The sequence below is a fragment of the Paramormyrops kingsleyae genome, chromosome 2 (genome assembly GCF_048594095.1).
Source record: "Paramormyrops kingsleyae isolate MSU_618 chromosome 2, PKINGS_0.4, whole genome shotgun sequence".
Classification (NCBI taxonomy): domain Eukaryota; kingdom Metazoa; phylum Chordata; class Actinopteri; order Osteoglossiformes; family Mormyridae; genus Paramormyrops; species Paramormyrops kingsleyae.
This window is the reverse complement of record NC_132798.1, coordinates 9,071,665-9,084,331: the sequence shown is the minus strand read 5'-3', so window position 1 is coordinate 9,084,331 and position 12,667 is coordinate 9,071,665. Positions and strand designations below refer to the sequence as shown.

Here is a 12,667-nt window from a genome sequence, read left to right as displayed (position 1 = left end):
GTGTGGGGGATGTTTTCTTGGCACACTTTAGGCCCCTTAGTGCCAATTGGGCATCGTTTAAATGCCACGGCCTACCTGAGCATTGTTTCTGACCATGTCCATCCCTTTATGACCACCATGTACCCATCCTCTGATGGCTACTTCCAGCAGGATAATGCACCATGTCACAAAGCTCGAATCATTTCAAATTGGTTTCTTGAACATGACAATGAGTTCACTGTACTAAAATGGCCCCCAGTCACCAGATCTCAACCCAATAGAGCATCTTTGGGATGTGGTGGAACGGGAGCTTCGTGCCCTGGATGTGCATCCCACAAATCTCCATCAACTGCAAGATGCTATCCTATCAATATGGGCCAACATTTCTAAAGAATGCTTTCAGCACCTTGTTGAATCAATGCCACGTAAAATTAAGGCAGTTCTGAAGGCGAAAGGGGGTCAAACACCGTATTAGTATGGTGTTCCTAATAATCCCTTAGGTGAGTGTATATATATATATATATATAGTATGTCTGTGTATTAGTGTTCTAATTATTAAGCGTTGAAACCGTTTAACGTTTTACTGCAGACTGCATGTTTCCATTACTGCTGGCAGTGCGCTGTAAATAAACGGGGACTTCTTTTATTATTTATTTATTTATCCTTTATTTTACCAGGAAGATTCCATTGAGATACAATATCTCTTCTTCCAGGAAGTCCTGGCCAAAATGGCAGTAAATAAGAAAAAAAGTTTCATATACATATACATACACAGATGATTAATATGAACACAGACTAAAACACACACAAATACTCAAACTATATATAGAATAAAATTAATTTATACGAAACAATGACACATGTTCCTTAAGTTCAGAGTTTAAGAGATTTTTAAAGACATTCAGGGAATGCAAGGAGTTTAAATTCAAAATATTTTGTAATGTGTTCCACTCATGTGGTGCATAACAACAAAAGGCGGATTTCCTCAGTTCTGTGCGTGTGGTGGGAAGCTGAAGAAGATGTTTAACTGCAAACTACATATGTACTGAGGTAATTTGCCCATTAAAGCCTTTGCAATAAAAACCAGGCAATCCATTTTCCTTCTAAGATGTAATAATGTTCTGTTCCTTTTTATAAAATTCCGCCTCTTTGTTATTATTAAATCATACTCCACTGCACTGATTCCCCTACAATATCAAAGAATTATTCATGCAACTAATTTACTCATAGAACATTTTTGGCAATTTTAATGGAAACATAGATTTCATTCCTCCTCAGTCACGCTACGGAAGCTTACCGGAAGCCGAACGCTGTCGTATCATTGGTTGGCTGGGGCGCATGCGCAGGCCGGTGCTGTCCCCGAAGAGCCAATCGGAATCCCATTGAAACACAACAAACAGGCACATCAGCTGATTACTGGCGCCGAAACAAGCTGTGATGATTTACTGTAGTGTAACAAAGTAGCCGTGAAAAAACTTAACAATGACAGCTTTACCGACCGGCTAGTAAATGTTAGATACTCGCACTGCAGGAGGGGGTTTCTTTGGTGTGAGTGGCGGTTGTATCAAGTTTTGACAGCACGAACATATGGAAGCTAAAGGAGAAGCGTAAGCGGGGTAGTAACGTGTAGTATGTACTCATAAACATTACGGTACATACTGCCTGTTGTAGAAAGCTGGAACCTCAAGGAAACAGCTTAAACTAATAGAAGACGATATTAAGCCACTACAGAAGCCACTGTACACTAAGCCACATACAGAATGGACTCTATGCTCGAGTCAAGACCACTGCTGGGACCACAGGAAAGCGGTCCGATCGAAGGGAAGTCGGAGCAAGACAGTTATTTAGAGTGAGTTACTTATGTACTGTTTAACAGACGCTTCTGTCCTAAACACACTTAACCCTTTAATCTATTTCAGTGCTGAGGATTTTTAAAAACAACAGCGTTCCACTCCAGGTTCTTCCTGGTGCAACAATTTATGAACAATAATCAGTGACAGTAACAGTAAACTTTCTTCTCTGTTTCCATTTTATGTTTTTTTTTCCTGTGTGATCAGATCATGCTCAGTTAAATATTAGAAGGATATCTGATTTCTGCAGGTCTTTTGCAGCATGCGGGCTTTATGAGGTTTGAATTGGCTTACACGTTCATTGCTGCATTTTCTAGGTAGTTTGTTAATTGAACAAGTAACAGATGCATAAAATGTGATTTGCGAATATTTAGTATTAGCTCAGTAATACACGTTTTACTTTTTATTGTCAATTGAAATGTGTATTCAGCTTAAATATAAAGAATCTTTTTCTTGATTGGTCATGGTAGCATATGACTTGCTGGAAAGCAGCCAGCTGTAGTTGTGACCTAGCAATGGGGTTTTGTCATTATATACACTGCATGAGGACACTGTACGCAGTATATCTCTTAGAAAGTCTTAGAAAGCTTTAAGCATGTTCAAGTGATTTTAAGGAAGTGGTCATTTATAAATATCATCAGCTTCCTCATACTAGCCGTTTCAGCAGCCAAGCATGCATGTAAATATCCAGTATAGCAAATGTCACACACAAGGTATTTTTTTGATTGTGTGTTTCAAGTCTTAATATTCACTGCTCCCTCTGCGTCCCTTATGCCGTCAGTAAGGTGAAGAACAGGAAACTGTACTTGGCTACATTTGCAGCAGTCCTGGGCCCCCTGAGCTTTGGATTTGTCCTGGGATACAGTTCTCCAGCCATTCCGGAGCTACGCAGGATCAGCAACCCGCGACTGCAGCTGGACGCCGAGGAGGCCTCTTGGTTTGGTGTACGTGTTCGCTGCAGTCCGGCACAGGCTAATGTCGGGGCCTAACCCTAACCCCGGGTTGTTTTTCTCTCACAGTCTGTGGTGACGGTGGGTGCCGCGTTCGGAGGGGTGCTAGGCGGCTGGGTAGTGGACAAGATCGGCCGAAAGCTCAGCCTTATGTTCTGCTCCCTGCCCTTCATCTTTGGCTTCACCATCATCATCGCTGCCCAGAATGTCTGGATGCTGTACCTTGGACGCGTTCTCACTGGACTGGCCAGCGGCATGACCTCTCTTGCAGCACCTGTATGTACCCTCTGTGTACGCTGTATGTACCCTCTGTGTACGCTGTATGTACCCTCTGTGTACGCTGTATGTACCCTCTGTGTACGCTGTCTTATGCTGCATTCCATTTACCTCGGAGGTCGGAACTCGAAATGGGAATGATGTCACACATGAGTTAACAGCGTTCCAGTACAGCAAGTCGGAAAGCCATGTAGCAGAACCTGGGACCTGTATCAAAAAGCATGACGTCTTGCTTAGCCAGACGACTTGTTGGATTTAAGCAGAGGCGGACATTTCAGGTCCAGATAGGAAAAATACAGACCAAGATTTTGTTTCAACCAACCAGTTGAGTACTCTGTGACTGACTCTTTATGCTCAACTGGTTGGTTGAAACAACATCCTGGTTTGGATTTTTACTTTCTGGACTTGAAATGTCCACCTCTGGATTTAAGGTACCCCAGTTTAAATGAGTTTTATCTTCGTTCACTTACATTTAGCCCAGACTACCTTAAATCCAACAAATAATCAGAGTACGCAAGAAATCCAGTTCTAGACCGGTTAATTGTTAGCCATTGTTAGCAATATCAGTTGATAACAACACATTACGTGGTGTTTTGCACATAAAACTCCATAGCAACACATCCACAGAAAGCAGTTTTACATTATTGTGTGTACGACTGATTTAACGAACCACAAATAAAATATAAGTGCTAATAAATGGTATAAAAGTCTAACTTTAACTTCTATTGATAAAGCGTGCCGCCATTTTGGATTCTGAGCTCGGGGTTGTGTGGATTCCTCTGACTCGAGGAGGCACTCCAGTTGAAATTTCCGACTATGCAACTCAGAATTTGTGAGTTACGAGTTCAAATGGAATGCAGCAATCCTGCTGCCTGTTTAAATGAGGGTCTGATGTTGGGTAACTTCAGTCAGAGTTTCCTGTATCTTCCTGAATTCTTTGAATTGCTGATATCCAAGATTTGATTGTCAGTAAAGACAACACAAGGTACCTGTTTATGTCGGGAGCTGGGCTGTTTAAACAATATACTATCCATATTTTTTCCGTCATTCTTTGTGCCTCTCTAGACCAGTCTTTCTCAAACCAGTCTTTCTCAAACCAGTCTTTCTCAAACCAGTCTTTCTCAAACCAGTCTTTCTCAAACCAGTCTTTCTCAAACCAGTCTTTCTCAAACCAGTCTTTCTCAAACCAGTCTTTCTCAAACCAGTCTTTCTCAAACCAGTCTTTCTCAAACCAGTCTTTCTCAAACCAGTCTTTCTCAAACCAGTCTTTCTCAAACCAGTCCTCAGGGACCCCAAGATGCTGTTGCTGTCTCCCAGTTCCTCGGGAGTTGGAAGGGACAAAAAACGTGCCCCATCCGGGGCTCCCCGGGGCCCGGTTTGAGAGACACTGCTCTCTACCACTTAATTCTGTTCATTCCTTTAATGCACCTTGTCAATCCTAATTATGGGACAAATGATTAATCAATTACTTAATCATCCATAAATAATTGCCTGAATGCTAAATTGTCTGTTTTGGGTGCTTGCATTAATCATTCATCAATTTATCAGTCTTCCAACCTCGTAACCAGTTCACCAGCATGAGGATCCTTGATCTCTGCTGGTATGAGACATGTGGCAGGGGAACTTCCTGCATGGGATAACTCCGTTGTGAGACATACACATAAACTCACCCACACCCACACATTATAGGCAATTTTGATTCACCAGTTAACCTAATTTCATTTGTAATGGGAGAAGACATATGCATTGAGTTGTAGATGGAACACAAGGAACAGTAATGGTTAGATAGGTCTACTTCATTAAGTCATTGGTTTGATGGATTGGGGGGGGGCAATGGTGAAAGTTTTCGAAAAGAGGGGGGGCAGGCCTTTATGAGGTCCCTTTCTGGCGAGACCCCTGAGCTTCGGCCCGGGTAAACCCTTGCATTAAAGCAGTCTGCATCCGTTACAGAGGAACAACACTCTACACAAGGTGATTTTGGATCTTGGCCTCAGTTTGAGAACTGTTGCCCTAGTTGCTTCTGGATTCTCTTTGTCCTCTACAGCTTTACATCTCGGAGACTGCCCACGAGCGTGTCCGAGGGACATTGGGGTCCTGCGTGCAGCTCATGGTGGTGACGGGGATTTTGGGATCTTACGTGGCAGGTATGACGTTAAGGCATTCTCACGGGGCAGCTATGAATGCAAGGCTCATTCGCAACGGAGCTGGTGCTTCCGTATTTGGCATAAGGAACTGGAGATTCAGTATGACAATGGCGTTCATTGCAGAAGAACATTAATTAGAAACTGACGCAGTTATAACCAATGCGCACTAAAACAGTATGAAGAACATTGCACCCTAACTAGTATCTGCCCCTGTACCAACTGCTCTCGAGTCAACATGAAGAAGAACTAGTAGCGATGGGCTCTGTGTGCACTGTAAGTCCATGAATACAGCACCCAACAAACTAGGAAATACTACTTGTACATATGTAGTGCTTGGCGAATAAAGCAGATTCTGGTATACTCATTAACATGGCTTACGGGGAGTAGCTGATCTGGCGCTGTCGGCTTAGGATGCCGTAGCTGCCCTCAGCCTAATTCTCTCACTGAGGGCTTTATTGCTTGGACAAAAACACTACTTTTTGAGCTTAATCGTGTTGAATCTAATTGAATTTGCTGTCCCCGAAAGACTGTGCCACTTAAAGGCTGATTGGCGCTAATGGGATTCAGAAGGTTTCTTCTCTGAAATGGGTGAAGCAGCTCAGGAATGCATTTCAGCATTTGTCTGTAACTCCCCAATCTTGTGCCTGTCCCAGGTCTGGTGCTGGACTGGCGCTGGTTAGCGGTGACCTGTTCCGTGCCTCCGACCGCCATGCTGCTGTTCATGTGCTTCATGCCGGAGACTCCCCGCTTCCTGCTGTCGCGGGGCAAGCGGCGGGAGGCGGAGGAGGCCCTGCACTTCCTGCGGGGACCGGAGGCCCCAGTCGAGTGGGAATGTGCTCAGATCGAGGGAACCACCCGGGAGCAGGTGAGGGGCCCAAGCTCAGGAGACACTGACTTCTCTGACAAGTTTATGCTGAAGACTGTTAAACCACTGAAGCTTCTGATTAGAGGCACAGTTGTAATTTGTTACTGAGCCTTTTTTATGAACCTCCTAGCATGTGAGTGGCAGACTGTGCAGGTCAATGACCACAAAATATCTTTGCAAGTGCTTTGAGTTTTCAATCCCAGAAAGCTCAGTTGCAACATAATGGTTAATCATCTACAGGATACACAAAGTTGGATTAATTGTTTTGTTTTTTCTTTTTTATATATATATAATTCCAAAGTTCATATCAGTTAGGCAACAAAACAAGTGTTTTTTTTTTTTTTTTTTTACTTTGTTTTATTTAGAAAAACGAATGATACACGGATTAACTGGGTCTTATTTTCCCTGCTTTGTGTTAAAATGGTGTGATAGTAGCCCAATCAGAATCTGCTATCTTTGTAAATATGTTCGATATAATATTGGATAACACTTTACTTGAGGAGCCACTAATAATGTAGTACTGTAATACACTCTTACGTAATGGATTAATATACCAGAATCGGAGTATTAGTTATGTATTGATCCCATGTTCATTCATCATTAACAAGTCAAATGTTCATATATATCATGCAGTTACTATATTTGTTCATGGTTTGTATTTGAGTAGTAACTGAGTTACTAAGATACTTTTAATATTAGGTGACACTCTACTTGAGGGGGAACAAGTAAGAAAGTAACATTGTGTTACTATTCAATGATCTAGCGGTTTAAAATTCAGATGCTGTTCAGAAATTCAGTAGAAAAACGGCAATAATCAGACTGCAGTAATATGTTCTGCTTCCTACCCGTGCAATTGATCTGTTTGGCAAATGTCATCATCGACACTCTGCCATCAGAGAATAAATGTATCTGACAGACCTGTTACAATCAACACCAGAACACGGCCTGGAATGGATGAATAGGGGTAACCACATCCAATGGTAGGGTGACTGCAGTGATAAGGATCTGGGACTCCGGTCCAATATCCAAAATAATAGGAAATGTCCTTGCATGTCCCGGTGTTTCTGATTTATGTCTGGGAAGGCTGCTTAGTGGCTGGTGTACCAGGATAAACAGCGTCTTATGAACAGTAATCTGGGAGTAATGTATAGGATTACAGCCAGCCAGGGTAGTGAAAGCCCAGTAAAGGGTGAGGCATGGTGAGTTTTTTCTTTTTTAATGGTACACTCTAGTACCATGAGGTGTAACATCTAACCACCCACTAGCATCTATTTTTGCAGCTGATCTGCCCTATTCTCTTTGAGTATGGATGCGATTGAGTCGGTGCTGCCGTCCCCTGTCTCTCTGCAGGACAGCCGCCTGCAGCTGTCCGACCTCAAAGACCCTGGCATCTACAAGCCCCTGCTGGTGGGAGTTCTAATGATGCTCTTCCAGCAGCTCACGGGCATCAACGCCATCATGTTTTACGCTGAGACCATCTTCGAGGACGCTCACTTTAAGGTATGGCACCGAGACCGTAAGGCTGCTCATCCTTTAATTCCCACAGTATTTTTTACATAAAGTGTCTCCTATGTTTATTTTAAGTAATTTTATTCAAAAACCTTAAAGCTGAATTACAAACCAATGCCAGAGATTTATGAATTATTGTGAGACAGAGATGCATCTGTCCTTGGACCAGACTGGTAAACTGGCAGAATAGATAGGAATGTTGCATTTGAATTGTTGAAATACAGGATCTGTTTCCTGCTTTTGAAGAACTCCTTAACATCAGGGTGGGCAATCTAATGCACAAAGGGCCATTATGTATCCAGGGTTTTAAGATAACCTGTAGGTCAGCTGTTCAAACGCAAGTGTGAGGACTCTTCAGCCAATCAGTCCTCTAATTAGTAATCTAATTAGGGAGTTGTAGCCATAATCCACTTACTCAATGGCCCTTTCTGGATAAGATTGCCCGCCCCTGTCCTAACGATATAGTGGCACTAGATTGAGCAGAGGGTAATGTGTGTGGCCTGAGTCTGACCTGGCTCAAAGTCAGATGCGCGTTTCTGTATGAATGTGGATTTGGTGGCTGATGATAGGCGTCGTCGTTCGCTTATCAGAAAAGCGACGTGGCTTCGGTGATAGTCGCAGCCTTCCAGGTGATCTTCACGGCCCTGGCCGCGCTGGTTATGGATCGGGCTGGGAGGAAGGTCCTGCTCATTTTGTCAGGTACGTAAATATCGGTGAGTGTGCCAGAAAGCTACTGCACAGTGTAAAGTACTCAGAGAGTTAACTGTACAGCTGTCAATGCGTATTTAGTGCTTCCTGTTTAATGCACCCATTGCCACTACTGACCCCTGCTGTGTTGTGCAAGTTATTGCAAGTTATTGCTGTTGTTCATAATTTATTACCACAGATGAAGCTAAGATGAACAAAGCAGTTAAATCACTTTCTCGGTGTAAGATCTATTCAGTTTATCTTCATAAATTTTACAAATACAGGGGACCTTATAATGAGCAGTATGAGAGACCCCTGGACCTGTCAAATAGCCCCATAATCCTTGACCACACACATTTTGCCATTGGACATACAGCCTAATATGACTAATCTTTATACCTGTGTTCAGTTATTTTAAAGTTCACCGGTTTTATTTGATGCTCCTGTTTTTATTTCCCACACCTTAAATTTTTCCTAGATATGTCTGTAATGCTGTTAATTCCTTTGGATATGTAATGTTTTGCATATTGAAAATTCCTTTCCTTAAGAAAATACCTTGTAATGGCTCTGTAATGTAGAAGCCTTGATTCCCTTAAACACAGGGTGCAGTGTAATTTTACAGGTAGCCACTGCGGTCTGACAGTTCCTTTGTCTTGGGTTTAACGAGTCTTGTGTCCTGTAGCTTGAATTACAGCAAAAATTAGTCAGCGATAGGGTTCTTTATATTGCGTGTGGTGTCAAATGGGGAAGAAAATGAATTCCTCCCATTATATTGCTTATAGTGAGTCAGGGCTTTGGATGCCAGCAGCCGCTCCACCCAGCCACCTGGTAAAGTTTGAGTAAGAAAATATTAAACTGGGAGGGACGTTAAATCCAGCTTCATCCCGTGACGTGTCTCTGTACGCTGGGCTTAACGCGTGCGGCACTCCGAGTGTTTCTCCAGCAAACCTTCCCTAAAAGTTTGTTTTTTTGGTCCAGGGGTTGCCATGGCAGCCAGCACAGCAGTGTTCGGAGTGTACTTCAGGTTGTGCGGCCCGAATCCCAGCAATTCCTCGGACTTCAACCCCCCGCTGGTGTCCGACGGCCCGCAAACCGATTTGTCCTGGCTCGCCCTCACCAGCATGGGCGTCTTCATCACTGGTGAGGAAGACCAAACACTGGGGCAGCTGGCTTCACTACTACTTTGTGAGCAGAGCTGATTGGATGGCTGCACACGAGGGGAAGTAATCTTTTTAGTACCGATTTTGATTGCTTTATGGCGGAGTGGTGGCTCTGAGGCTAGGGATCTGTGCCAGCAACTGGAAGGTTGCTGGTTCAAATCCCGTGACTTCCGTGAAGTCATTCTACTCCATTGGGCCCTTGAGCAAGGCCCTTAACCTGCTATTGCTTCATCCTGGGTATGATGTTAATCTACATCCAGCCCTGCAAGGAGGTCCTCCAGCTTACAGGGGAATAACTTGGGGGTTGGTAGGAGGATTGGCACTCCAGCCACTGGAAAAAAACTCACTGGTCTGTTCAGAGTGGTTTGGTGCTGAGGTATCACCGCCGCATGGTTGCACTCAGGTTCTCATCCCTGAGGTCATGCGGTCATGTGGTGAGTGCGGCAAAGCACTGTAATTAGTGCATGTTGGTTACCTTACCTTGATTGCTTCTTCCTTCTAGGGAGTTTTTCCTTAACTTTAACTTTTTTTTTCATGCGGAACAGTAAGGTTATGTTTCATTGTATTCATTGTTTCTTCACCCCCAGATGATCTGCACACTGTACTGATTTGATTGACTTTACATCATTGTTTCATCTTTAATACTGTGTTCCGCTAAATGGATCATTAAAGACCACATAAGCATTTGTTGGCAGACCATAAAATCTACAGGAAGCCCTTTTGGGTTTCCTAAGCGTTTATACTGCTTTTGATCATGGGGTGGATGCATTTTCCCTTCCCCCAGGCTTTGCCCTTGGCTGGGGACCCACCCCTTGGTTGGTGATGTCAGAGATTTTTCCCACCCCTGTGCGCGGTCTGGCCAGTTCCGTCTGTGTCCTCACCAACTGGAGTGCAGCTTTTGTCGTCACCAAGACTTTCCAGGATCTCACAGTAAGGGACCCTTGGTTCGTAACCTTAGAGACTTGATGCGGGTTGGCACTGATCACACTGTGCGTTATAATAATTGACATTCATTGATATTTTGTCTTTCAGAACCTCCTTTCCAGTGCTGGGACATTTTGGCTGTTTTCCGCATTTTGCGCACTCAACATTGTTTTTACGATCTTCTGTGTCCCAGAGACCAAAGGCAAAACCCTGGAAGAGATCCAGGCTCGTTTCAAAGGGACAGCTTAGTGTCGTCCTCCAGACAGACAGAATCAGATGGAAAAAATGTTAAGACCTGGACTGGGGAATTTCAGCCTGATGATGTTACTTATTGGTTGTGCCAATATTAGTTTGGCAGGTGTGAGATGTCGTTTTTGTGCATCCCTCCTGCTTGTTGTGATTCTCAGTGGCTGACACTCACCTGCCTTGCTGAATGGAGTTTGCTAGCCACCATACACTAATCCCAAGTCTGTTTCAGACTACTGTAATTATCATTTTTTGGATGTCATTCTTGGGATTGTTGTATGCAATAGAGTAAATGATTATTGTGTGTTGTAAGCAAAGTATGGACAATTGTGAAGTGAATAATAAACTGCCGGTCTAATACACCACTGACCTATAATGCTAAACTCAGTTTTTTTTGTTTTCCTCTAGAACCAGTTGGTATGAGCTAAAATCTGGGCTGAATGCCTGACTGTAGGCTATTGCATACAAGGTATCAGTTTCAGAGACTTGTAGTCAAATTCTGGTGTTGATTTGACCACAAGCTTTTGAAACTATGTAGGATTGGTAACCCCTGAAATGTTATGGTGCAAGGCAGGCAGTCAAATAAAATTAGAAATTTTGTTTTTCTTTGAAGATCACTTTTTGTGATTTGGTACAGACATTTCCTTGTCATTTGCCTTGTGTGCAGTATTGTATTACAAGCTAGTAATATATTGGTAAGTGAATGATTTGACAGACCATTTGAAGTCCGTTCCACCTTTTCTGTGTTCCGTTTGCGTTCAGACTCTCCACTTTCTGTCACACCTAGCGCTAATGTTCTCTGTGACCACGTTCCACATATTCCGTGTGTCCGGCAACATCCAGCCACTAAGACTTTGATCCCAGAAGGGAAGAGTAAGACTTCATACCTTCGTATCTGTACTTCTGCAGAACTTATTGAAGAATAATGTAGTATTTTTACTACTGGCAATGTTTACAAATGGCAGAGCATTTGTTCATATTCTTTGAGGTAAATAGCATTGCAGTATAGCCACGATGTTAAAGTACAGTATACTAATCCATTTATCTGCAGAGTAAAATTGTCTAGGCCTGGGTGACTTTATTGACTGTTGATTTCTCATTGCTCTATTTGCAGTAAAGTTGTAGCTCTGTCCTGCGACTTGTGTAGGTTTGTCACCGCCGGGAACATGGTTGGGATCTCCGTGTTTGACCTGACTCTGCAGGACAGCGATGATGTGTGTGTCACTTTGCAGGAGCAGTGGATTGTGGGCCGCGTGTCAGGGTCAGCCGGTTGACAGAAGCGACACCACCCGAACATGACACATGCATGACAAGCACGAGACAACGCCTCTCACATACCTGCAGCTATGTCTGACATGTCGCTACATGCAGATTGTCAGATTGCCAGGATAAGCTCTCAACATGCAGTAAGCCTACGGTTCCCAGCCCACTCACCTAGTAAGGAGTGATGCAAGTTGTTTTGGGGGGTGCGGGGGTCTTGAGTCTCTGCATGCATTCAGATGTGCACGTGTGCATGCATGTGAATATACGTGTGTATATAGGTGTGCATGCATGTGAATGTATGTGTCTGCATGATTGTATGCAGGTGCACGCTTGTGTGCGTGCGTGCGTGCGTGCGTGCATGCGCGCTCACTCGCCTGTGCACGTTTCAGGCTGTGCCAAGAAAGTCACTGAATTCAAAAGAAAGCTGCAGATTTCAGCTGGTTCTCCTTTCCTCCACAGGTTACCATTGAGCAAATAGTGTCGTTGTGATGGAGCCAAGAGGCACCACATGGTCTGGGATGCACTGCAGCAGCCAAATTTACCACATGTTTAAATTGCCTGGCAGGCAGTTTTGTCTCAAGTGTCAGATGTGAGTAGTGTTGAGTTTCAGACCTAAAACCTCAGGTCATAATGTAAGCTAAGAAACCAGGCAGACCTAAGGCCAGCATAACCTGCAGACCTCAAACACTCACAATATGTTTCCCAGATCTGCACTTACTACTCAGCTACACCAGAGCCAGTGTTTTACTGCACCAGAGACATTCCCAACTCCCAGATAATTTGTGTGTGGCTGTTTATATATCATTTTCTTTAG

General features: G+C 43.6%; 1 protein-coding gene across 1 annotated transcript; it reads left to right on the top strand.

Annotated features, from left to right (window-relative positions):
- Positions 1–1,346: 1,346 nt before the first annotated feature.
- slc2a8 (solute carrier family 2 member 8) lies at positions 1,347–10,973 on the top strand. Its single transcript, XM_072704961.1, has 10 exons — positions 1,347–1,828; positions 2,611–2,773; positions 2,849–3,055; positions 5,100–5,199; positions 5,853–6,064; positions 7,415–7,564; positions 8,164–8,272; positions 9,239–9,400; positions 10,205–10,350; positions 10,453–10,973. Exons 1-10 carry the CDS (start codon positions 1,740–1,742, stop codon positions 10,591–10,593), a joined length of 1,479 nt encoding a protein of 492 aa, XP_072561062.1. The 5' UTR covers positions 1,347–1,739; the 3' UTR covers positions 10,594–10,973.
- Positions 10,974–12,667: the final 1,694 nt, after the last annotated feature.